The 27402-nt window shown below is 35.6% G+C and overlaps 2 protein-coding genes and 2 long non-coding RNA genes across 5 annotated transcripts; 3 read left to right on the plus strand and 1 right to left on the minus strand.

Annotated features, from left to right (window-relative positions):
• The first annotated feature begins 1839 nt into the window (after positions 1–1839).
• LOC125260695 (mu-type opioid receptor-like) lies at positions 1840–2679 on the plus strand. Its single transcript, XM_048179176.1, has one exon. The coding sequence runs from the start codon at positions 1840–1842 to the stop codon at positions 2677–2679; it is 840 nt and encodes a 279-aa protein (XP_048035133.1).
• An 8101-nt stretch (positions 2680–10780) lies between these two features.
• On the plus strand, positions 10781–17985 carry LOC125260776. Of its 2 annotated transcripts, XM_048179297.1 has the most exons (6): positions 10781–10930; positions 11326–11433; positions 12584–12910; positions 13059–13112; positions 14936–15178; positions 17090–17985. In XM_048179297.1, exons 2-6 carry the CDS (start codon positions 11397–11399, stop codon positions 17227–17229), a joined length of 801 nt encoding a protein of 266 aa, XP_048035254.1. In that variant the 5' UTR covers positions 10781–10930; positions 11326–11396; the 3' UTR covers positions 17230–17985. The 2 variants fall into 2 exon arrangements, with proteins under 2 accessions (XP_048035254.1, XP_048035253.1); XM_048179296.1 differs by lacking the exon at positions 10781–10930 and having other exon boundaries at positions 11159–11433.
• A 4113-nt stretch (positions 17986–22098) lies between these two features.
• Positions 22099–24372, minus strand: LOC125260662. Its single transcript, XR_007183100.1, has 3 exons — positions 24128–24372; positions 23670–24037; positions 22099–22275 (listed from the first exon to the last, which is right to left on the minus strand). It is a non-coding gene; the product is annotated as an uncharacterized LOC125260662 (long non-coding RNA).
• On the plus strand, positions 23811–26602 carry LOC125260663. The gene is made up of 2 exons (XR_007183101.1): positions 23811–23943; positions 26270–26602. It is a non-coding gene; the product is annotated as an uncharacterized LOC125260663 (long non-coding RNA).
• Positions 26603–27402: the final 800 nt, after the last annotated feature.

The raw sequence follows: 27402 nt of genomic DNA on the forward strand, positions 1-27402 counted from the left end.
CAAAATGCATGTTTGAATAAAAGCAATTTGAATAAAAAGAGATTATAATGCAACTTATCATATTGTTTTCACTGAAAAATAAATAAAAGATACTTCAAAATGTTGACATTACATTTGTTTTGTGTATTTTTGCATTATCCAACAACAGTCAAACTTACACACTCACAATATATATATATCAGTGTTTCCGCTACATTCGTTTTGAAAGTCTCCTCATATCCTGATAGCATTCACCATGTTAAATGGTCTAAATAGGCATAGGAAAATGTTCATCCAATTATTATATTTGGTCCGAATTAAATAATACGATGTCCTACCTGCCAAGTAATATCAGTCCAATGGCGTGACGGAACAGAGGAACAAGAAGTGTTTCAGAAAAGCAAGAATGAGACCTTTACAGTGGTGGCTCAGGACCAAGGGGTCTTCCCAGAGGGGCAACCCTTTTTGCACAGTCAACGTCATGTGGCGATGCCTTTGTGCCTTAGTTATGTGGAAGAAGCCTTGGTTTCTGTCCCAAGGCCCAGTGTTGGGAGCTCCTTGTCATCACAGAGTGCTAACAACAGATGCTTCCCTCATGGGTTGGTGAGTGATCCTAGATGGACGCTCAGCTCAAGGTCTATGGAGGGGCCATCATCTCACATGGCACATAAACTGTCAGTAAATGATGGTGGTGTTTCTAGCACTGAAACACTTCCTCCCAGACCTCAGGGGCCATCATATTCTATTTTGTACAGTACATCATTGGTTACCAACATAAATCATCAGGGACCTCTGTGGTCACACCCGCTTTACAAATTGGGGCACCAGGTCCTCCTGTGGCTCAGGGAAAGCTCCTCTCACTGAGAGCGGCTTGCATCCCTGGGTCACAGAATCAGGCAGCAGAATCCTGTCGAGACAGGGGCTGAGGCCCGAGGAATGGAGACTTCACCTCAAGGTGGTGAAGCTCTTGTGGGAGAAGTTTGGCCAGGCGGAAGTGGATCTGCTCCCGGGAGTTCTGTAGAGAGTTTGCCAGGATGGGGTCAGTCTACTGCTAATAGCCCCATTCTGCCCAGGCCGAGTTTGGTTCTCGGACCTGATGTACCTCCTCGACAGCTCTCTGTGGGGCATGTCCTGACATTGCTGAGTTAGATGCGTTCCTGGGTCAACATATTTTGTTGATCCTGGGACAACATTCTAGTCTGAAAATTTAGTCTTAACCCTATTCCTACCCCTAAACCTAATCCTACCCATAAGTTATCCCAAAAATCAGAGGGAAATGATAGATGAATAACACTGATTTAGAAGCACCAATTCATGATTTTAAGCCTAAACTTGACATGATCTGTAAACTTGTCCCTCAAATCTGATTGGTTGATTTGAATTTTGTTCCAGGATCAACAAAAATGTTGACCCAGGAACATGTTGAACTCAGCAATATCAGGTTATGCCTCTGTGGGCTCTCTGACTATACTGTTGATTTATTATAATTACTGTGAACACAGAAAAAATGATTCCACTTTACTGTGGTCAGAATAAATTGCCTTTCCGTGCCTGATGTGCATTTCACATGTTAAAAAAAAATAGAATTTGAATATTGCGTCAATGCAAAACTGCTCAAAAAGTCTCAAGCTCTCCTGTCACTGTAATGCAGTTCTGCAGCATTTAAAACAAAACACATTCAGACCCATCTTCTTGGCTGGAGTCAAACTAACATCTACCAAACCAGGAGCTTCTTGTGAGGAAGCATTCTTTATACTTTAAAAAAAAAAAAAAAAAAAAAAAAGGCTTACACTTATTGTTTTCTATTTATCTTTCTGCTTTTTCCTTTGCTTTCTTATAGATTAAAAAGAAAATCCAAAAATGGTGACGTGGGATGCAACTAACTCTTCAACATGCAAACCATCGATGTTCTCAGGGAACTCCAGCTCGTGTTATGTTATTCCCAACTATTTTATCGCCGTCTCTCTCAGCATCAACCTGGTTCTTGGTCTTCCAGCAAACTGTTACATCCTATGGCTGAGTGTGAAGGAGATGATTCAAGGACAGTCCACCGAAATCTTCGTCTTCAATGCAGCACTTGTTGAGGTCTTCTTCTGTTCCTCCTATGTTTTTGCCATAAAGCAGTATTTCTTTAATTGTGCTGATTGTAGGTTTGGCACATACCTTCCCGCATTGGTGCTGTTGGTCGGTCGTCCTCTGTTTCAGAGCTGCATCTGTGTGGAGCGTTACATAGCGGTTCTCCATCCTGTGACCTTCCTGAAGTTCAAACCCATGAAATACAGGATTGCCATTTCCGTCACTGGATGGATTCTGACCATCAGCTCAAGCTTAATAGTTTCATTGAACATCATTGAACTTCATAGCTTAGTCTTGCCAGAGCTCCTGTTTTTTTTCAGTATCAAAGCGTTCAGCTGCTTGATGGTCCTGAAGGCTCTGAAGCGTCCTGGACCTAGTGATGACTTTAAGAGGAAAGATGGAGTGAATCAAGACAAACTCAAGGCTTTTCGCATCATTCGGATCGTGTGGGCATCTGCAGTGTTTATGTATGGTCCTATGATCATTTCTCTTGTGCTTTATTACATTCTGGATTTAAAGACATTTCTTTTGTCCTGGTCTGGGGCTTCGTGCTTTGGGCTCATGTCAGGGTTTGTGCAGCCTTTCCTCTATCTCAAAAGAGTCGGAAAACTGCCATTTTGCTAGAGCCAATTTCCATTTTTACACAATATTTTTTTCTTGTGAGAACTTTAGATGTGATCTAACATAAAAATTAAAAGGGTTTTTTCAATCAAAAATTATGTTTTTGACACCATTTACCACCCTCATGTCATTCTAACATACTTTTTTTTTCTTCTGCAGAACACAGAAGAAAAAAAAAATATATATATATATATATATATATATATATATATATATATATATATATATATATATATATATATATATATATATATATATATATATATATATATATATATATATATATTGAAGAATGTTGGGGTCTAAACAACATTGACCTTCATATTTTTACACAAAGAAATGTATACAGATTTTAAAATAAAAATTTGTAACCATAAAGGCTGATTTATACTTCTGCATTGGGCCTATGCCATAACATCTGTGCTGAGGGCAAAGTAACAAATTACTTTTAAAACTTTTACACTCATCATTCAAAAAAAAAAGAAAAAAATTGAAAAAAAAAGAAAATTGAAAGAGAAACCTATGGATACTTGTGACGTACATTTATTCTAAATGTCTGTACATAAATTATAAATAGAGTGTCTCACTTGGAAAAGCCCATCTGATGTAGTAGTGACAAGATTTAGCAGATCTGATCTATTTTGAATCACAATGGACCTGAAATTACTGCTTTCTGAATACCATTATGTTAAAGAGGATCAAAATGCATGTTTGAATAAAAGCAATTTAAATAAAAAGAGATTGCCAAAATGCATACTTATGATATTGTTTTTACTGAAAGATGAATAAAAAAATACTTCAAAATGTTGACACTGCATTTGTATTTGTGTATTTTTGCATTATCCAAAAACAGTCAAACTTACACACCCACAAAATACACTATACAGTATATCAGTGTTTTCGCTACATTCTTTCTGCCGTGTCGGGCCGCTGTTCTGACAATCTGTCCTACCCGCTCAGGATGTGCTACCGGTATTTCAAGCTGTCATGTTAATCTAACAAATATGAGTTTCTATCTCAGAATGAACTACCACCTTCAAAAGGATGTAAAAACAGGGGTAGAACATCTTGTCTGCTTCAAATATGTATCAGAATGAACTACCACGTTAAAAAAGGATGTAAAACATTTCTTGTTATACTGGTTGAAAGTCTCCTCAGATAGCAATCACTGTGTTAAATGGTCTAAATGTGTTTTTATAAATATATATAATCTGTGGAAGGCAAAGGAAAATGTTCATCCAATTATTATATTCCGTCCGAATGAAATAATACGATGTCCTACACCTACCAACGCATGTTTCCTTTCGAGGGAACTCGCACTGCGTCAGGGCCTTCGATGCTGTGGGAACACCTCTGCGTGATTGCGTTGTGAAGCATGTGTAAAATCAGTCCAATGGTGTGACGGAACAGAGAAACAAGAAATGTGTCAGAAAAGCAAGCACGAAACCTTTACAGTTGTGGCTCAAGACCAAGGGGTTTTCCCAGAGGAGCAACCCTTTTTGCATGGTCAAGGTCATGCGGCGATGCCTTCATGCCTTAGTTATGTGGAAGAAGCCTTGGTTTCTGTGCGTAACCAGAGACGTTTTTAGATACCCTCACACACTGTTTGCACAGACATCAAACAAGCAGCAGCCACCTTTTACAGTTCCTATACCGAATTAAAACAACAAGCTTATGCTGCGTTCACACCATAACCAACGTAATTGAGAGATGGCGACCCGTGACGTTCTAATCGGCGCTGTTCAGTCGCACTCAGAACTATGCGTATCCATGTCAACAGTATCAACACCGAAATTAATCTGCAGCAGTCAGGTACAAACTGTTTGCATTTATTATTAGTGTAATTCTGTGTGCGTTGAGACATGAGGTAGTTTAATGGCATCTGTTGTGAAGCTTTGCCGAGAGCAGCTGTGTGTGCGCGTGTTGTGTTTTGGAGAAGGCGTGGCTTTGGACAGCAATTTGTAGGGAGGGTGGGATGGTATGCTTTCAATGCTAGCAGGCTAACGTTAGCATTTCTCAGATCACTTACTGCACCTTTAAGATATTAAAGATATGGGGGGGGGGGGGGGAGAGATGTTCGACCTCGTTTAATCCTGTTGTGAACTACCCGGTGTAATAATGAATAATTTTTTGTAGCATCGTTCCAACTGTAACAATTTTTATTATGACAAACATCAAAGCATGAGATAGCATGCAGTTTACTACTTTAAAATTTCGTATTTTTTTTTATTTTGAGTTATATTTCATTGTTTATTATTTAATTACTTTTAAATTAATTTTGTTAAAACTGTTAGTTTTGAAATACTTGTGTTCAAAGCACTGTTTCCCGCGATAAATACATTTCTGCCGCTTCAGAGGAGCATTAAACAGTCTGTGTAAATGCACATTTTTGTGATTTTATGCCGCTTCAGAGTTGGTTTCTGTGCCGCTTTTTCTGTGTAAAGATGCCTTTAAACAGTCACACTGTTTTCTGACTACAGCAGTTTTTCCCATGATGTGTGACACTGTCAAGACATTTGTAACCATTTTTAATACAACATACAAAATAAAAAATGTATGGTTGTAACAGCATTTCTTCTCTTTTCCAACATGGTTGGAACAGTTGGTCCTAAAGAGTTTGCCACCGCCAGAGTGGAGTTCACACCAAAGCTGCCAGGACAAAGAAAAATACTGATTTTACCTGTGATAAACTTCACAACATTGAATAAAAGAATAGTCATCTATGAATAAATTATTTGTTTTTACTTTTGCTTGTGATGTCTTATTCTGTTAATGGTTTCAAGCTTTTTTAACTTGTTTGGGGCCAGACATAATTTTGATGCTGGCACTTTTGAATTTTCAGAAATATGCACGACAGGACTTGAACTTCCCAAATCCAGGTTTGGTGCAAAAACTACTTCTGAATATTTTTTTATTGTTGCCACTATTACTGTGAACACAGACAAAATTATTCCACTTTACAAACAGAAGTGTGATTGAAATAAATTGCCTTTCGTTTGCATGTCTGGTGTCCATTTCTCATGTTAGAAAAACAGAATTTGAATATTGCATCAGTGTAAAACTGCTCAAAAAGTCTCAAACTGTCCAACAAGTCACTGTAATGCAGTTTAAAACAAACCACATTTAGTCCTAACTTCAATCGGCTGGAGTCAAACTAACATCTACCGAACCAAGAGCTTCTTGTGAGGAAACATTCTTTAAAATTTTTAAATATTAAAAAAAAAGCTTAGAGTTGTTTTCAATTTATCTCTCCACTTTTTCTTTTGCTTTCTTATAGATTAAAAAGAAAATACAAAAATGGTGACGTGGGATGCAACTAACACTTCAACATGCACACCATCGATGTTCTCAGGGAACTCCAGCTCGTGTTATGTTATTCCCTCCTATTTTATCGCCGTCTCTCTCAGCATCAACCTGGTTCTTGGTCTTCCAGCAAACGGTTACATCCTATGGCTGAGTGTGAAGGAGATGATTCAAGGACAGTCCACCGAAATCTTCGTCTTCAATGCAGCACTTGTTGAGGTCTTCTTCTGCTCTTCCTATTTTTTTGTCATAAAGCAGTATTTCTTTAATTGTGCTGATTGTAGGTTTGGCACATACCTTCCCGCATTGGTGCTGTGGGTCGGTCGTCCTCTGTTTCAGAGCTGCATCTGTGTGGAGCGTTACATAGGAGTTCTCCATCCTGTGACCTTCCTGAAGTTCAAACCCATGAAATACAGGATTGCCATCTCTGTCACTGGATGGAGTCTGACCATCAGCTCAAGCTTAATAGTTTCATTGAACATCATTGAACTTCATAGCTTACTCTTGCCAGAGCTCCTTGTTTTTTTCAGTATCAAAGCGTTCAGCTGCTTGATGGTCCTGAAGGCTCTGAAGCGTCCTGGACCTAGTGATGACTTTAAGAGGAAAGATGGAGTGAATCAAGACAAACTCAAGGCTTTTCGCATCATTCGGATTGTGTGGGCGTCTTTTGTGCTTATGTACGGTCCTATGATCATCTCTCTTGTGCTTTATCACATTATAGATTTAGAGACGTTTATTTTTTCTTGGTCTGGGGCCTTGTGCTTTGGACTCATGTTAGGGTTTGTGCAGCCTTTCCTCTATCTCAAAAGAGTGGGAAAACTGCCATTTTGCTAGAGACAATTCCCATATAGGGTACATTTTGTTGTCTAAAAAAGTATTAGACAAACAAAATGTTTTTCTTGTGAGAACTATTAGATGTGACCTAACATAAAATTAAAGGGATATTTCAACCAAACATTACATTTACCACCCTCATGTCTTTCTAACATACATGTAAGAAATGTTGAAAAAGAAACCTATGGATACTTGTGATTAGTGATCGACCGATATTGATTTTTTATAACCGATACCGATACCGATTATTTGCATGTTTATGTACCCGATAACCAATATGCAGAACCGATATTTATTTACTGTTATACTTCTGTTTTTGACAATTATTACAACACAAATGAGCTGAACAAACCATTTTATTTATAACAATCACTCCCTCCTTGCATACAAAAAAAAACTTTATATTTATACACAAATAAATAGAGGGGTCTGAGTCCAAAAAATTAAAGTGCAATTAACTAAATAATGGTTATGTAGTAAATCAAATGATTATATAATCTAGGGTGTTTAAACGAGATAATCTTGTCAAAAATTTCATGCAGTGGCCGTGCTTGAGGCTTCCTGATCATCAACCCATTCAGGTGCTGAGCAATATGAACGAACTTTTTTTTCCGAGACTATATAAAGTTAAACAGCACTTGTCAGTTGGCATTTTATGATCTAAATTTAATCTAACGTTAAATCATGAAATGCCAACTGACAAAGTGCTGTTTGACTATAACTTAATCAACCGCGATCGCGCATGGAGATAATAAATAATTAATTTCCACAAAGCGGTAGGCTATATTTATATGTGTATTAGCGAAATAATTGTTATGTAGTAAATGATAATATAATCTAGGGTGTTTAAACAAGATAATCTTGTCAAAAGTTTCATTCAGTGGCCGTGCTTAAGCCTCCTGATCATCCGTCAGTTGCTAAGCAATATGAACGAACTTTTTCTTCTAGACTAATGGTGAGCAAATGCAACAGATAGAGAATTAAATTCAGCGCTTTTATTTTCAACATGCACTCATTCATGTCTGTTTTATTTAATTCATGTAAAGTTACGTCTTTATTGGGGCAGGACATGACGAATTACACTACGTGACTCAATGAGTTCGTCTCAATTGTTTAGAAACATGCTGCATAAATTAACTATATCAGGAATTTATGTCTCAGATCTCATTTGTGCATATCTGTTATGTTAAATAAAGTTGATTAATTAAAGCAAACCAAGTAGAACATATACTTTACCTGTGCACTGAGTTGTTGTTGACTGATCTCCTCAGACGCCCGGGCTGCAATGGCGGAAATCTCAAAACGGCCACAAGATGGCGCCGTAAAATCGGCGAATCCGATATTACAAAACCGATACCCGATTATGGAAAAATGCTTAAATATCGGGAAAAATATCGGTAAACATATATATCGGTCGATCACTACTTGTGATGTACCTTAATTCTAAATGTCTGTACATAAAAATACAACTACAATGTCCAATTTGCAAAAGCCTGTCTGATGTAGGTGTTTAGCAGATCTGCTCTACTTTGAATCATAAAGGACCAGAAATTAATGCATTCTGAAAACCATTATTATGTAGTTAAAGAGGAACAAAAAAACATGTTTGAATAAAAGCAATTTGTATAAAAAGAGATTACCAAAAAAATTGATTCCAAAATGCACACTTTTTCTGTGTTTTCTGAAAAAGAAATTAAAAATATTTATGTTGACATTACATTTGTAATATGTTTTGGCATTATTGAAAAACATCAAACTTACACACCCTCAGGCTGAGGGCCTCAGCACATACACAATATAAATATATAGATATAAATGTCCTAAAGTATATCATAAATTTATAAGGGAGTAATTTTGTTTGCTTGCACATCAACCCAAATGCCAAAAAAAGGCATTCTGAATTTTGGTTCTGATATTGACTGACTTTTGGCTTCAGACCCCTTTAAAGATCCAACATGCAACCAAACCATATGAAGATTAGAGAGTTTGGGTTTCTGCACAATTTACATAGTTTCCAGTCATTTAGTCTGGTGCACCTGTAACTTTTATTGATTGTTCTACCAGCTGTGTCAATAAGTGTGTTTTACCCTAGAAAACCATCATGCAGTAATATTCTAACATCACAACCTGTATGCCTCTCAACTCAAAGTCTGGTTTCACCTGTGCATTCAACATTTACCTTAATTTATGAAACAGCAATCTGCATTGAAACACCATCTAAGAACCACCCGTCATGCATGATGAATTCAGTCAAGCACACCTGCTATCTGCAATAGCTCTCAAATCTCACTCGGCTAGTAACTTTGGACACATTCAAATCTATACCATATTATGATCAATTACAAGACACACAAGAACCAATATGTATGAAATCATCGAAGTCAAATATTTTTTGGCTTCTTGGCTATTGTTCTCTTTTTTTCAATAGCTTCACAAATGTCATGCCCAGTTGGAATACAGATGGGGAGAAATGAAGGAAAAAGAAGACAAGAAGTGTTTTTCTTAATTATAGAGAATTTTCTTGCATTAAACAAACCTAAGAATTTAGTTATCAAAACTAAATTTAAACAAAATCTATGTAGCTCACTGTGTATACAAACTGAGCCACAATTTGATTAGATATTGAAAAATTATACACTTTAAAATAAATGTTACTGGAGATAAAACTAACAGGTCCCCACTAAAGGTCTCAATATTATGTGCTTATATGATCTAGGAGTGGCGTGGCTCTGACTTAAGGGTGCTAAATAGGATGTTTTGTTTTATACATTTTTGCAATATTACTTAAAACTGTCTTTACTAACTGATAAAATAATATTTATTATGTGCACTGAAAGGAATAATATTAATATACATCATCTGTGCACGAGGTAGGGCCTTAAAAACATCAGCCAATCGTTTACGCGATCATCGCGTAAACGATTGGCCCTCTGGCTTGTCATTCACTGCCATGACGTTCCTTATGAGAGACGTGCGCGGATTGGCCCTCTGGGTTGTCAATCACTGCCATGACGTTCCTTGTGAGAGACGAGCGCGGCTGCGCGCTCCAGTAACTTTCCACACTCCACAGGTGCCGTATGCAATGTTTTTGTCAGGAGACAGGAATAACAACTGCAGATTATGAGTTACCTGCGGTGAGTCCGACATAATGAATCCACTAACACGACACAGCGAATGCCGGTGGTAAACACTCGTGTTCCAATACTCGTGCACGAGTTTTGGGAGGCGTTCCCTCGAAATGAGCTGTGAAGGAGGGGGGTTGTTCTTACACATGCGCTCATTTCAAAAACTCACTAACAGTCTTTGGTTTCTCAGTCGACGAAAAGATCCTCTGTATAACCTTTAAACGTCAACAAAAACCTTGTCTAGTTTCTTCAGATTTGTCTACGGAACAAAAGGATGGAATAAGCTACAATTTGCAGCATTTAATCAGCAAGATTATGTCTTATTCATAGAGCAGACTGCCGCTCTGAATGATTTTCGATGTGACAGAATGACCTTGTAACGAGTAGAAATATGGTGTGGCCCCTTTAAGAACTGCGCGCTCCCGTTGAATTGTTGTTGCTCTGCATTGTATGTGTGATCCGAGCATCGCATGTATGCGGGTTATTTTCAGTCTTTTTCTGTTGCTCATTTTAAGTTATTTTGTTTATCAAGTAATGCTGTGAACGGCACAACATTTGTGACAGACAGTAACACAATTTCCATGGGAATAAAGCACCGGTTGTGTAATTGCCAATCGCCTCTGTGAAGTCTGTCTAAAATTCAAGTGAGCTATCCCTGTTTGCTCCGTAACCACCGCATTACAACCTCACATGAAACCTTTGTGAAAAAAACTTGTTGTAACGACAGCTGTTGAGCTGTCTTTTTACAGTCTATGGTTAGTACTACGGGTTGGTGCGGCTCGTGTGCTTGTTTCAGTCAAGAAGAGTACTCACAGATCAACGATAAAATCCATTATCGATCTAGAAATCCAAGACGCCAATAATCCGGCAAGCTGCACTGAGGTAGCTAATTGAAATAGTTCTCACGTCACGTCACGTCACGTCACTCACTTCTTCGCGCACTTTTTGCTCCCTGTGGTCACGCACTGCGTTTTCCCGCCCAAGTTTTAACGGTAAATCAGCAATATTAGGTTATCGTCCAAATATCATTTTGATACTCAGTTAATCTGAGTAGATAAAAATACATATATATATATATATATATATATATATATATATATATATATATATATATATATAGCCTATATATATATATATATATATTTTTTTTTTTTTTTTTTTTTTTTTTTTTTTTTTTAAAGGAATACAAAAGTGACAAACACATTACCTGGGGAATTAATCTGAAAAATAAAAGCTAATCATCTGTCTGTTTCATGAGCTTCCTAAACAGCTTAATGGCCTTGTTGATGAATTTTACTATCAAGTGAAAAAATATATAAAGAGTTTTTTGAGAGTCAGTTTTCACTGCCACCTTTTGGTGGGACCAATGTAAGTGATTTCATTGCAGGTGTTGATCCTGCTCAGTTGAGCTGAAGGAGCATCATCGAGAAGAACAACACATCAAAAACATTCATCAATATGTGGGCTTTCATCTTATATTTCATCTGTGCGGAGGGTAAGATACACACTTTTTATTTATTGTGTTCTATAAGAAACTGTCTTTAATTGTCCTCAATATAAAAATTCTCAAATTTTGTCTGGAAACTTAGTTTACTGCCCGCAAGAAAAATCATGAAGAAGCAAACATCCTGCTTGACTTGCATAACCATGAGCTTTTGTGTGAATATGTGTTATGTTCAATAAGCAGCATAAATTACTGCTTCGTCTTCAGTAAATATACACAAATCATAACAAAAGTAATCAATCTGCACAGTACATGATTGTTCTGACATTTCTTTGTTTTAGTCATTGTTTAATATTCACATTTGTTGTGGACATCCGCTTGACGTTGCCATGACATTGACAGATCAGGAAAGAAAAAAAAAATGAAACATTTACATAACATTATACACAAGTTACCTCAGTGACATAACAATTTCCTGCCAACTTATGGGCTGTCTTTGATGTTCACACAAAACTCTTTTTTAAATACGATTTTTGTAATTCCTTACAAATCTGTTGCATTGATTAAACTAAAATGATGCATATTTTTATTTCCATTTGTTGGTTTCACTTTTCAAGAACAGAAACAACTTCTGGTCAAGTCATTTATATGCAGCACTGTCTGAAACCACAAAAAGTACGACTTCCTTTATCCCTCCTTAGATCATGGCCTGTCTAACCGCAGACCTGCTAGTGTTGCATACAAACATGCATGAAAAAGTCACCAAAGGTCTTATCATTGATTAAAAAACATATCATAGTTCAACCAGTTATCTGTTGGTCAAGCTGTACAAGAGCTCAAATTTGAATTAATATGAAATTAACTCTACAATCTTCTTTTTTTATCTGAAGCTTGAATCTTTGTGCATCTTTGGTTGCACCTAAACCACAACACTTAACACACAAATCTCAATTACAGTGACGATCAACATACAGTATAGAAGATAAAAGTATCTGCAAATGCATAAATGTAAATGTATATAAATGAAACAAGTTCATATCATCACCACATCACAGTTAACTAAAAGTGATGACAAAATCAACAACCACCGTGTGTTTTATTGGCTGCCTAGAGTATGTAAGCATTGAAAATCAACAGGTGTTCAGAAACCAAAATGATTAATATTATATTAATAATTTGTCGAATCTTCACATTGTTTCAGTGTGTGGAGAGGTTGATGACATTTTAACAGTGAAAGTGAAGGAGGGAGGTCTCCTCAATCTGGATCCAGGACTTCATGATCTAAACGGAGACGTTCAGATACTGTGGAAGTTTGAAAGCGGCAGACAAAGTACTCGTGTCGCACAGATGCATCAAGGGAAAATATACACTCATTATGACAAGAGACTCACTGGCAGAGTAAAGCTGGATCAAGAGACAGGGATTTTAACCATCACAGACATCAGAACTAATGAATCTGGACTGTATACTGCATTAATCGTCATCAATACACACATCTCAGGACGGACATATAAAGTTGATGTTTATGGTAAGTTTCCACTGTTGAAAAATAACTTTAATAATAGGGTCCATGTAAATGTAAAGATAGTAATTGATTAGATATGGTTCAATGGTAATTATGCCACTACATTATTGGCCTTTTAAAGATGATGTACATGTTTCCTCTCGTCCTAAAGCACCTGTCTCTGTACCTGCCATCAGGAGCAGCTCAGCTCTGCACCGATCTACAGGTCTGACTTTATGATTAATACAATTTACTCTGGAAACTTATTTCCGCAACAGGAAGACTTTATCTCACAATTCTGACATTTTTCTCACAGTCGCAAGTTTATATCTCATTGCACTTTTGTGTCTAAAGTTAGACTATAAAACCTTGAAATTCTGACTTTTTCCTCAGAATTCTGAGCTTCCATCTCACAATTCTGACTTTTTTCATTCATCATGCAATTCCGACTTTATTTCATCTCACAATTCTGACTTTTTTTCTTTTATCACGCAATTCTGAACTTATTTCAGCTTGCAATTCTGACTTTGTTAATTCTGACTTTATTTCATCGCAAATCTGACTGTCAATTCTGACTTTCTTCTTTCATCATGCAATTCTGACTTTATTTCATCTTGCAATTCTGACTTTGCCAATTCTGACTTTGCCAATTCTGACTTTATTTCATCTTGCAATTCTGACTTTGTCAATTTTGAATTTATTTTATCTGGCAATTCTGACTTTGTCAATTCTGACTTTCTTTCATCTTGCAATTCTGACTTTATTTCAATTCTGACATTATTTCATCATGCAATTCTGACTTTTTTCATATCACAACTCTGACTTTTTTCTTTAATCTCGCATTTCTGATTTTATTTCAATTCTGACATTATTTCATCTTGCAATTCTGACTTTGTCAATTTTGAATTTATTTCATCTGGCAATTCTGACTTTCTTTCATCTTGCAATTCTGACTTTATTTCAATTCTGACATTATTTCATCATGCAATTCTGACTTCACAACTGACTTTTTTCTTTAATCTCGCATTTCTGATTTTATTTCAATTCTGACATTATTTCATCTTGCAATTCTGACTTTTTCAATTCTGACTTATTTCATCTCGCAATTCCGACTTTTCATCCTTCATTGCGCAATTCTGACTTTGCCAATTCTGACTTTTGTCAATTTTGAATTTATTTGGCAATTCTGACTTTGTCAATTCTGACTTTCTTTCATCTTGCAATTCTGACTTTATTTCAATTCTGACATTATTTCATCATGCGATTCTGACTTATTTCATATCACAACTCTGACTTTTTTCTTTAATCTCGCATTTCTGATTTTATTTCAATTCTGACATTATTTCATCTTGCAATTCTGACTTTGTCAATTTTGAATTTATTTCATCTGGCAATTCTGACTTTCTTTCATCTTGCAATTCTGACTTTATTTCAATTCTGACATTATTTCATCATGCAATTCTGACTTCACAACTCTGACTTTTTTCTTTAATCTCGCATTTCTGATTTTATTTCAATTCTGACATTATTTCATCTTGCAATTCTGACTTTTTCAATTCTGACTTATTTCATCTCGCAATTCCGACTTTTCATCCTTCATTGCGCAATTCTGACTTTGCCAATTCTGACTTTTGTCAATTTTGAATTTATTTCATCTCGCAATTCTGACTTTTCATCCTTCATTGCGCAATTCTGACTTTATTTCATCTCGCAATTCTGACTTATTTAATTTCACAATTCTGACTTATTTAATTTCACAATTCTGACTTTTTTCTCAGAATTCTGCATGCCTAATAATTCTGAAAAAATATAAACAATTGCAAGGAAAAAAGGTCATAATTGTGATGTCACAATTGGCCTACCTTTTTAATTTTGTATTCCATTGTGGAAAAAAAAAGTTTCCATAGTTTGCTTCCAGAACTTTTGCAAAAATACAGAAAAATGACATCCCTTTGAGTACTTTTGATATGATGTAGTTTGTTGGACTCTTTTTAAATTACGATAGTAGGAATGTGAGCACTTTCTGAATCGGTCTTTCATGTCTTTCAGGTACATCAGAGGAAATATGCTCTGTGTTCTGCTCTGTGAGGAATGATCGAGACGTGTTCATCTCGTGGTATAAAGGGGGTGAAATGGTGAATCAGACCAGCAATCCTGATCTCAGCATCAACCTCAGTTTACCATTAGAGCTTCATTATAATGATCCAGAGATCTACAGCTGCACGGCTGCAAATCCAGTGAGCAACAAGAGCGTCAGTCTTCACATGAACGAGATCTGCCCACGACATGAAGGTATTAGAGCTACATTTAAAGTATTAGTTCACCCAAAAATGAAAATTATGTCATAAATTACTCACCCTCATGTCGTTCCAAACCTGTAGGACCTTCGTTCATCTCCAGAACACAAATTAACATATTTTTGATGAAATCCGAGAGCTTTCTGATCTCCCTATACACAGCAACGTCATAACAAATTTCAAGGCCCAGAAAGACATTGTTAAAATATCCATGTGACTACAGGGGTTCAACCGTTTTTTGCGCAAAAACAAAACAAAAATAATGACTTCATTCAACAATTTCTTGTATTCTGGACTAACTGACCAAAGTTTTTACATTTTTTCAACAAGACTTGAAGTTGGGTTTATGACAAGCCAACATAAATTTGTCCTTCAAACTTTTCAGTCTCTATTGTTTTTCTTGATTGCTAATGCACAATTCATGAAACAATTCAACATTTTCTCACAACTAAACACAATATCAAAACTATACACCAACTTGCACAAACCTCAAACGTCCAGGTCAAAATAAAATGTTCTAGTCAAAAACTTATTCTTGTCTGACAAAATCAAACTTTGGCATCAGATGACACACAAAACATAACAAATACACAGACTACTGCACTGCCTAGTGAACACTAGTGAGATCAATTCATATAACATGGTAACAAAAATACCTCTTTTTCATTTTACTATTATAAATTGATCTTGCAGTAGATGAAAAGCATGAGAAAAATAAGTATGAACTTGGTATGCACCACAATACAGTTTACTGTCAATTGCAGTAAAAGTAAATTCAGCATCCTCTGCACATTTGGCTAAATTTCATTACAGTACAGTACTATAGCAGTGTATTGGTCTTCTGACACAAGACAATATCCCTAGGCAATCATTTCTCAGTGCTGCAAAAAAAATACGTACAACAAATGGCTACAATGAAAGTTGACAATCACAACATTGAGGGTGTACAACGTGAAATTTCCCTCATCTAAAGTAGACTACTGGTACTGTGTAAGTTTAAAACCCCTGTAAATTATTCTTCAGCTCTCTCAGATTTTTACTGGTGTGTGTCTCACTTTTGACCTAATGTTGTCATTGTTAAACTTTTGGAAATTCTTTGTTTTGATAACTGAAGGAATGGTTTGAGAAACTGGGCCAACTGAATCACTTCTAATGTGTTAACAATTGAGAAAAGCTAAAATACGTTTAGATTCTTACCCCAACTCGGGATCTCCGTATTGATTTCATGTTATTGGTTCGTCGGATGGCAAAAATACCTTTATCCATTATGAAAGTGTAGCGGGTGGTCGCTGAATCAGCTCGCCAAAAAATTACGAAAATCTCATATTCGGATGGGACTACATTTCTCACAGGACTTCTGAGTTAGCCGGGAAGCAGTAATTTTCCGATTCACGTACAAATATGGGAAAAAATCGTAAGTGAACTTGGCTGCGCTGTGTTTTTGACTTCATAAGAGTCATTTGTTAATTAAGCACACTGGGCGCGCTGCGTGCAACCATCATGCACAGTTTATTGAAAGACGTGTTTTCTTGCCATCACTTTGCGTTACGCAATTTTTTTTTAGTCATCTCATAATATTGAAGCGCCGCTCCTGAAAAGCAATACTTGAAACACTGCTTATATATTTTATTCTGTGATAATTTTGGGGTGGCAAAGCTTTCTTAGGGTGGCAGATGCCACCCCGGTAGATCCGCCCCTGTCCACGCATCCGGCCTCTTTGGCGCCCCCTAGCGAGATTGCGCCCTTAGCATTTGCCTATACTGCCTATATAACGGGCTGGCTCTGCCTGTCAGTCACATACGCTGTTAAAGTTGTAAACACAGTGCAGCGCTTCCTGGTTCTACGTCAGAACGCCTGCTCAGTATAATAATAGAAATCTATAATGAATAAGTGTCTTCTGTTTCAGATTGTCTGGATCATTGTGGCTTCACTGAAGCTCTGATTCGACTGATTTTGTCTGGTCTGGTTGGAATCGCCACTGTTTTCTTTCTGGTTGAACATATGAGGATCTGCTCAGTTCAGAGAAGAGCTGCTGCTGCTGTGTGATGATGATACTTTTGTGAGATTTAGTGTAATTGCCTTCTCTTGTTTCACTCTTAAAAAGATTCTTTGGTTCTGTTGTTATACCAGTTTCTATCTAACAAAAACAACAAATAAGCTCTGCAATATATATACAGTATATATACACACACACACACACACACACACACACACTCTATTATAACAAAGAGGCTCTATGTGAACTATTGTATATATACACAAAACACTTAAAATGTTTTGTCCAAAAATGTACATAATGTGGTAACAATAAATTAACTTGTAAAATATATTTTTATGTTGACTCAATATGAATGAATCAACATGAATACATTAAGTTTATATAATAAATAGTTCTTTAACTCATTGGTTAACCAGTGTTTAACTAGTAATAGTGTGCATACCATTGCTGCACTTTTTTATTTAATTATTACAATTAGGGACACTAATATGAATTTGATCATTTCTGAATTAAGTGTTAAATTGTGTTAAGTTACAGAATGTAAAGTTAAAATTGTTGGTAATTAAAAATAAAATCTAAGTGTTTTATTTAATCTTTTAACTTCTTTGCTTGCTTCCATCTTTAAAACAAGTGACACTCTTGCATAACCAGTTTTAATCTGTAATGTAGGATTGTGAAGATATTTCTTTGTATGAATTTTTTGTTTGGTATCCAAAACCAGTAAAACCTGTTAACAGAAAGTCTTGTCTGGTACCCTAAAACTCTATTATAGTGTTAGTTCACCCAAAAATGTCATTCAACACCAGTAAGACCTTCGTTCATCTTCAGAACACAAATTAAGATATTTTTGATGAAATCAAAAAGTGAGGCCTGCATTGACAGCAAGATAATTAACACTTTCAGATGCCCAGAAAAGTACTAAAGACATATCTAAAACAATCATGTGACTACAGTGGTTCAACCTTAATATTATGAAGAGACGAGAGTACTTTTTGTGCGCCAAAAAAACCCCAAAATAACAACTTTATTCAACAATGTCTAGTGATGGGCAATTTCAAAACACTGCTTTTAAGCTTTGAAGCTTAACAAATCTTTTGTTTCGAATCGGTGGTTTGGAACGTGTATCAAACTACCAAAGTCATGTGAACCATTGAAATTTCGATGCCCTGTTTACTGAAATCATGTGACTTTGGCAGTTTGATACACGCTTACGATTTCTTTACTACCTTTTGGGCATTGAAAATGTTAATTATCTTGCTGTCAATGGAGGCCTCACTGAGCCATCAGATTTCATCAAAAATATCTTAATTTGTGTTCTGAAGATGAACGAAGGTCTTACAGGTGTGGAACGACATGAGGGTAAGTAATATATGACTGAATTTTCATTTTGGGGTGAACTAACCCTTTAACAGTCATCTGAGAGTTTGACAGAGAAAGCCAGAGAAGAGCAGAAGCAGCAGATGAAGTGATAAAAAAAGCAAAGTTTATTGAATAGTGAGTTTTGTCTGTTTCAATGCTTAGACTTTGTCAGACCAGTACAAATCCAACAAGTGTTAGTATACCAAGAGAAAAACCATGGAACATTAATGCTTCACAACATCATCCAGTGATGTTAAAAACTTGAAATGGAGATATTCTCTTATATAGTCATAAAGACAAACTTCCTTTAATGCCACACAACCATAAGATTAAACAATAGAAAAGAAATAAGTAATATAAAATATTTAAAAAAAAAAAAGATAATAAATGGTAAATTACCATATAAAAACAGATTAAACCAGCACATAAATAACTTTTTTTTTTAAATAATACAGCTTCTTATGTTTTAAAATCTTTTCACACTACTCATAATTTATATAACAACAACAGCAAAAATAAACCCTGAACTCCTCTATAGTCACAGTCTGCAGTTATCGTGGTCCAATCCAAATCCAACAGCTCATGTAAATGATTCAGGGATACAAATGCTGTACATCTTATCAAATACAACAATCTTGAATCTCCACTGATAAGTTAGGGTTTGATGAAAAAGCTTCAGAAAATACATGTTGGTCTTTATAAATAAATGTTTAAATATAATAGAAAAAAAAATTAAAACAGAAAAAAATCTGACAGCTTATACTCAGAGATCACAACAGCTCTGATAAACTGATTGTCTCTCACAGTTGATGCTTATGAGCTGGGCTACAAAAATAGGGCTACAGTATCTGTATTAATACTTAGGCATATAAATGGGTAACAATTTCAATCACAAAATTGTGCTTTTATAAAAAATATTCTATATATTATACTAAATAATTTTGAAAATAACAAACAAAGGAGATATTGTCAGTGCACAATGACCTTACTGTATAAATAAACACAGTAGTTATTTAGCCATTCACATTAATGCTATATTAATTATTAATTAGACTTAACAGGACTTTTTTTTTATCCCTTTGGCCTCCCCTAGTGGACAATCTTAAGTGTTGGGATCCTTAATGCTAAAAGAATTATAAAATGACAAATGGGACATTCTGTGGTCTCATGGAGTTCAAGGACACATAAACATCATTATAATGAACAGCTGTTGTTCCAGTACAGACAACCTGTCCAGTTTTTCCAGCTTTGTCCTGAGCTAGATTAGATTGCCAGTTGTGAAATAATTCCCCCACATTCATTAAAGGTGCTAAAGAGGATGTTTTGTTTTATACATTTTTGCAATATTACTTGAAACTGTCTTTACTAACTGATAAAAGACTATTTATTAGGTGCACTGAAAGGAATAATATTAATATACATCATCTGTGCACGAGGTAGGGCCTTAAAAACATCAGCCAATCGTTTACGCGATCATCGCGTAAACGATTGGCCCTCTGGCTTGTCAATCACTGCCGTGACGTTCCTTGTGAGAGACGAGCGCGGCTGCGCGCTCCAGTAACTTTCCACACTCCACAGGCGCCGCATGCAATGTTTTTGTCAGGAGACAGGAGTAACAACTGCAGATTATGAGTTACCTGCGGTGAGTCCGACATAATGAATCCACTAACACGACACAGCGAATGCCGGTGGTAAACACTCGTGTTCAAATACGAGTGTTTACGAGTTTTGGAGGCGTTCCTTCGAAGGAGGGGGTTGTTCTTACGCATGCGCTCATTTCAAAAACTCAGTAACAGTCTTTGGTTTCTCAAATAACATTCAGGGATCCACAAAGACTGTTGGTTGCAGTGTTGTCATCTTGTGGCACTTTGTAAAACAATTTCTGTAAGTCAACACAAAAACACAATTACAGGATGCCATGCGAAAGTGAAAATAATGGTATAGATGCAAAAAGCATAATTTCTAACTATTTTATGTTTATAATATCCAAACCATCCCATTGCACAGTAAAAGAATAGCTAACCCCAAAATAAAAACTTGCTGAAAATGTACTCATCTACCTCAGGCCATCCAAAATGTAAATTAGTTTGTTTCTTGTATGAACAGATTTGGAGAAATTAACATCACTTGTTCACCAATGAATCCTCTGCAGTGAATCAGTGCGAACAGCTAATAAAATCATCACAATAATCCACACGACTCCATCAACATCTTGTGAAAAGCTGAATATTTGTAAGAAACAAATCATCATTTGCTAAAATACTAGTCCTCTATCTATAATATTTATCAGGTCTGAGTCAGGAGAGAAATATGCACAGATCAAACACCATTTACAAGCTAATACTGTTCTAAACAAACATGACAGTGGATTTTGATCATGGTCTGGTATTTTGGACAGAAGAGACGGTTTAAAGTTAATAATGTCTTAAAGGGTTAGTTCACTTTTTTTAAAATGAGAAATTAGCCCAAGCTTTACCCACCCTCAAGCCATATATGACTTTCTTCTTTCTGATGAACACAATCTGAGAAATATTAATAAATATCCTGAAGCATCAAACTTTATAATTGGCAGTGAGCGAGGATCAACGAGTATGAGCTGAAGAAAGTGCTTCATCCACATCCATCCATCATAACATACTCCACATGGCGAAGCAATGCAAGTTAAAAAATATCCATATTTTTTTTATTAGGCATAATGACTGCCTTCCATATTCAACTTACGAAGAAAGTGTAAAATTGGTGTTGTGTCAGTTACACTTTTTCCGTAAGTTGAATAAGGAAGGTTTAGGACGTAGCATAAGCATTTTTGAACTGCAAGAGTTTTACACTTTCTGCATAACTTGAATACGGAAGACGGTCTGATGGAAGCTAGATAATTTACTTCATAGCTTGTAAAATATGGATTTTTTTTTACACAAATGCATCCGCTTCACTTCAGAAGGCCTTTATTAACCCTCTGGAGCTGTGTGGAGTATGTTTATGATGGATGGATGTGGATGGAAGCACTTTCTTTAGCTCATACTCACTTATCCCACTCACTGCCATTATACAAGCTCGGATGAGTCAGGATATTTATTAATATTTATCCGATTGTGTTCATCAGAAAGAAGAAAGTCATGTACACCTAGGATGGCTTGAGGGTGAGTAAAAATTGGAATATTTTTCATTTGAAAGCGAACTAATCCTTTAATGATGGATTTGTTTCTTACAAACATGCAGCTTTTCACTTCACAAGATGTTAACTGATGGATGGAGTCGTGTGGATTATTGTTATGATTTTATCAGCTGTTTTGATTCGTTCTGACCCACTGCAGAGGATCCATTGCTGAGAAAGCTAAATTTCTATAAATCTTTTCAGATAAGAAACAAACTTTATTTACATCTTGGCTTGGCCTGATGGTGCAAATTTTCATTTTAGGTGAACAATTTCTTTAAAGGACCTAGGATGGCTTGAGGGTGATTTTTGAAAAGGACAGAAAGGAGAGAATATCAGTTGTCATCTTTAACGTCATCATGATTTAACAGATTAAGATAAAATGCCTTGTGATGATACTTGCCTTCCTGCGTTTCAAATAAACGACACCGATGACAGCAGCAGTGATGAGCAGCACGAAGCACACAGCAGCTGAGGTTACACCTGCAGTGAATGACTTTCCTGTGTGTGACAGACGTCAGCAGCTCAGGGCTGACGGTACTGAGTCGAGTGTGTGTATGAGACAAGTTGAGTTGAGGCTCTGTATGAGACAAGAACAAAAACCGTTAGTGAGTTTTTAACAAATAACAGTATTAAACGTCCATGGACTTTCACGATTTAGCTTAGCATGTAGGCTATATATGTACAAAATTTTCATCCTGTCATCTTTGATCAACACCAATGATAATCTATCTATACAATTAAAGCACTGCAATCGGAATAAAGATCCAGACAGGTTATTCTCACATCTCATGAAACACAACATCACCGCATTTCTCATTTCTCACATGAAGCTTGAGCCATATGGACTACTTTCATGGTGTTTTGTATAAGTACTTTCATAACTTATAGATAGATAGATAGATAGATAGATAGATAGATAGATAGATATTTAATAAAAAAAATAACACAAACATCATTTAAATAACTAAATTAATAATAAATAAATAATCTAAATAAATATACAAACAATTAAATAATACATCAACATTACAGAACAATAATGAGTAGAAAAAATGTAATAGGAACAAACTATTTTCTAAATAATATTTTACATATTTTTTTTTATTAAAGTATTTATTTTTCATATGTTTTGAATGTATGAATTGGGTTTTTATACACAAAAATATATATATAGCTGCCTTTTAAAGTTTAGGATTGTGGTCCTTCGCGTGAGGTCGGATAATCATATTAGAGATCTATGGCATCTTAACAACTGAAAACCCGCTTTAAATCACCCTAATAGCGTGAAGTTTGTTTGAGTTTGTTTGTTGTGGGACTTCAAAAGTTTACTTAGCTTAAGATTACTTAGCTTGTTGTCATCATGCCTACATTAAAGTTTGTTTTGGCGATATTTCCCTTTCTAGCCCACAATTACGATTAGGTTTTTTTTTTTTTTTTTTTTTTTTTAATGTTGCTGCATAAACTGCATAATGTGAATGAATGAATGAATGAATGAATGCTACAACATAGCTGCTCTCTGTCATTTCCGCGCACAGGCACGCTACGTCACGACTCAACGTCAAAACTTGCGATCCTTCCCACGCATAAGTCACTTGAGTTCAGTAACAAGTCAAAACTTTATAAGTTATTATATTTATACGGCTAAAAGTCTACAAATATCGACATTCATTTCAACAGCATACAGTGGCTAATGTAGAAACTTACCAGAGACAAAAACCGGATGTTCTTTGCAAAATGTATAAAATGTAATTTCAAGCTGTCCCAAAGTTTTTAGATGCCTGCATAAGTGACAATGCCTCAAAATAAACAAGTATTACTCAAAAATGGCAAACTCTGTGCTGCTGTTCTCTTGTTGTCCCGTGACATTATGATGATGCAACTTATGATGCAACTACTACAACACATTTCATCATGAAAAAACTGCGTGATTCTTCAATCAAAGACAGTATGACATGCTCGTTTAATACTTACGATACACTGTAATGTTGTAAATCTTGTGTTCCAGCTGTGCACTGCTCAGTTTTTGGACCAAGTAACGTCCCGTTTGATTGTATCTGACGTTCATCAGGATCGAGCGTTACATTCTCTCCATCAGAGCTCAGAGAAACTCCAGGATATCCAGTATTCGCTCTCACAGACTCGATTATGGCAGATCAGCTGTGCTATCGCTTCCTGTGAGATGCCTTTGAGACGAGAAACCAAAACCTGAGGATCTTCGTCCGAGTTATTGATGTGAATAGAGATGGTGAGGTTTCCTCCTTCAGAAACCCTGAGCGACTCAATCTCATCTTTATCATCATCAACACCAGCAGCTGTAGCAAAAGCAACAGCAACAATGCCTAAAAAGTAATTGCACCGTAATTATAGCTACACTGTACCCGGTATAAATTAACCTGTGAGAGTATCTGTCAAACCGGCATATTACTTACCGATCATTACAACGAAGAGTAACATCTTCAATCTCTTGGAAAACACTTGATAATCCTATGACTTGACTTGACAGACCCTACTCTATCACACTCACGCGACTTGCTCAAATCAGAGTTGGCGAATACAGTCTCAAACATAGACTGTAAAAAAAGTCTCAAATTCACGGAACTTTAAACATAGAAGTATGTAAAACTAGTTTCCTCATTCAACTGCCCCAGACACGTGAACGCGTCCGCCATCTTTGAACGGTCAACACTACAGATGCCGTCATCACTCACAGAAAAAAAACAGTGAGCACGTGTCTCAATGTGCATGCTATCCATCCTAAATAACATGTGATATTAGTAATATTCAATACTATTTAGGGTGGATAGTATTCACATTGGGATGCAGGGTATGTTTTATAAGCAAATTGCCACAACCACTGAGATTTAAATTGCCAAAGAAATGGGATAACCTTTAACATGTGAAAATCTATAATCAGTTCACTGCTTTCATTAGAAGCTAAGAGTAATTTGGCTGCAAGGTTCTCTGATAATAATATTTATAAGCAGTGTTGGGGAAAGTTACTTTTAAAAGTAATGCATTACAATATTGCGTTACTCCCTAAAAAAGTAACTAATTGCGTTACTTCGTTACTTTTTATGAAAAGTAATGCGTTACTTTACTTTTGCGTTACTTTTTCTCACCAGGGCTGGGCTTGCTTGTTTGTTTGTTTTTTAATAACAACAAAAACATTCTATTTTTGGCAAAAAGGCCCTTTCACACCAAAAGTGAAATCAATAAGCCTTAGGCTGAAGGAAAAGCATATTTACACCTGTACAGTAGAGGGCGCAGCTCAAACAAATCTTTCAGATGTGCTGCCGTTCTGGATTTAAGAAGAATAAGATACAGGAGAAGGAAGTTCTAGTTCTTATTTCTAAATCTAATCTAAAGTATTTTTTGCTTATTAGTATGGTTGAATTGAAGGTCAGCAGCAAAGACATTGGTTAATAATTGAGATTAAATACATAAAGTATATTTGTGTAATTTAATATAGTTAATTATTACAGGTTTGCAAAAATTCTGAGATTGCATTTCACTGTTTTTATTCATTTTGAGGAATACTGAATGATTTCGTGCAAGTGAGATGAGTAAATGCATGTTCACATTTAGTCTAGAACTACAATAACCATCATTGCTTACACAGCACACACAATATCTCTGCACTGTATTCCTCTCAACATGGGGTCACATGTCAGTCAATAAATGGAAAAAGTAACTTGCGTTACTTATTTGAAAAAGTAACTTAGATATTTTGTTGTAAATTGAAAAAGTAATGTTACTTTACTAGTTACTTGAAAAAGTAATCTGATTACGTAACTCAAGTTACTTGTAATGCGTTACCCCCAACACTGTTTATAAGTGCTTTAAACAATATTTTTAGTGCATGTAGAATCATCTAACAATGATAAACTAAATACTACAAAACTCATCTGCTGATTGCAGATATAGATATTCATGTCAGGGTTGCAACTCAAGTACTCGTGGCTTTAAAAAAAAAAAAAAAAAAAAAAAAAAATCTTTTTTGACCATATATGGCGGACAGCTTACGCATAGCGGCCATAATGAGGCATCTACATATACATCTATGGTTTGGCAATTTCTCCTCCTAATCGACCCAACCCACAACATCACACCACACACATCACACCACTGAGATGCGCTTCCAAGAGTATAAGCTTGAGAAAAGAGTTATTAGTTGCTGATTCGGGAAATAATACAGTTGGTACCCAAAAGTCCCCAATATGGGGAGGAGAGTGATTTAGAATATACTGAGACAATTATAAATTATTGATAAAATTGTTGAAATGAATAAAATCTTAAACAGTAATTTTAACAGTATATATATATATATATATATATATATATATATATATATATATATATATATATATATATATATATATATATATATATCTCAAGAAAATGTTTAGGCCTAAATATAGTTTGGTCTCAAATAAACATAGTTTCTGTCTGCATTCCTCTTAAAACTGTTAACACATTGGTATTTAACACTGTTGCCTTCAGGAAATATTATTATAATTTATATTATAATTCAGGAAATATTATTATTATAATTTACTTATATATTTACTTAGGATGACCAAACACCTGTGAAGAGATGAAGACAGCTCCTGTGAGGACTTCAGATGATGCCAACTCTGAATCAACATGCACCTCTGCTAAATGTTTTATATCATGTCCACAACTTGTAATAATTACTTTAATAAGCTCATTGTTTCAGCCTAAATTAATGCATGATGTTAACTGCCTGCATTGAATTATATTGAACTGATTTCTGAAATATGGACATTACAGAGACAGCTCTAATAACAGATTGGGATGTACAAACATGTACATTTCTGTAAAACTGCTTTGAAACGTTATGTAATGTGAAATATGTTATACAAATAAATGTGAATTCAATTAAATTGTTTTGCAGTGTGTCTTTTTATTATAAACCTTTAACACTAATATGTGGTGCCAAGATTTGACCCCAGCTGATCATGATCCCTGGATTGCAGAGATCGAAGTAGGATTTGTTTGGGGAGAAAAATCGGTGGGAGCATATGGTTGTTATTTTTATAATATGTATGTATGTGCACTTCTCCAGTGGGCAAAGATATCTTGAGATGTGCATGCTGCAGAGCGCCCCCTGGAGGAATATCTTCAATGGTCATTCTATGTGTGCTAAAGACTTGTTTTTAGTGATTTTAAACTGTATTTTGTCATTGTTACTAGACTGTTTAAACCTTCTTTCTAAAAAATAGCATTATTGGTGTTGTTTTTAAGACTAGCTTCACTAAAATGATCTCTCTTTTTTTATTGGACAATATATTTAGTCTTGATGGTGATCAGTGGCATGAACTTCTGCATGTTCATAGAATAAACATCTGGAATGGTGAAATGGAGACCAATCAGTCTCTTGATGTTGCCACAACCTCTTTTAAAATAAATCTTTTTTTACAGTCGTTTTCTTTCATTTTAAATTCTTCTCAAAACTCTGTAAAATGACAAATATGTGTAAATGAACAAAGTTGGCTGTTATTTGAAGTATTATGCCACATGACAAATTACAGTAATTCTCTTCTTTTACTGAAACATTATTGTATTATACAGAAGATATATTTCAGTTTTTTTTTTTTTTTTTTTTTTTTTTTTTATTACATACAAATGTATGTAAAATTACAAAAATAAAGGCAATAATAATTTTCACAATCACCACCAGATG

This window comes from Megalobrama amblycephala, linkage group LG24 (assembly GCF_018812025.1).
Source record: "Megalobrama amblycephala isolate DHTTF-2021 linkage group LG24, ASM1881202v1, whole genome shotgun sequence".
In the NCBI taxonomy this organism is placed as follows: Eukaryota; Metazoa; Chordata; class Actinopteri; order Cypriniformes; family Xenocyprididae; genus Megalobrama; species Megalobrama amblycephala.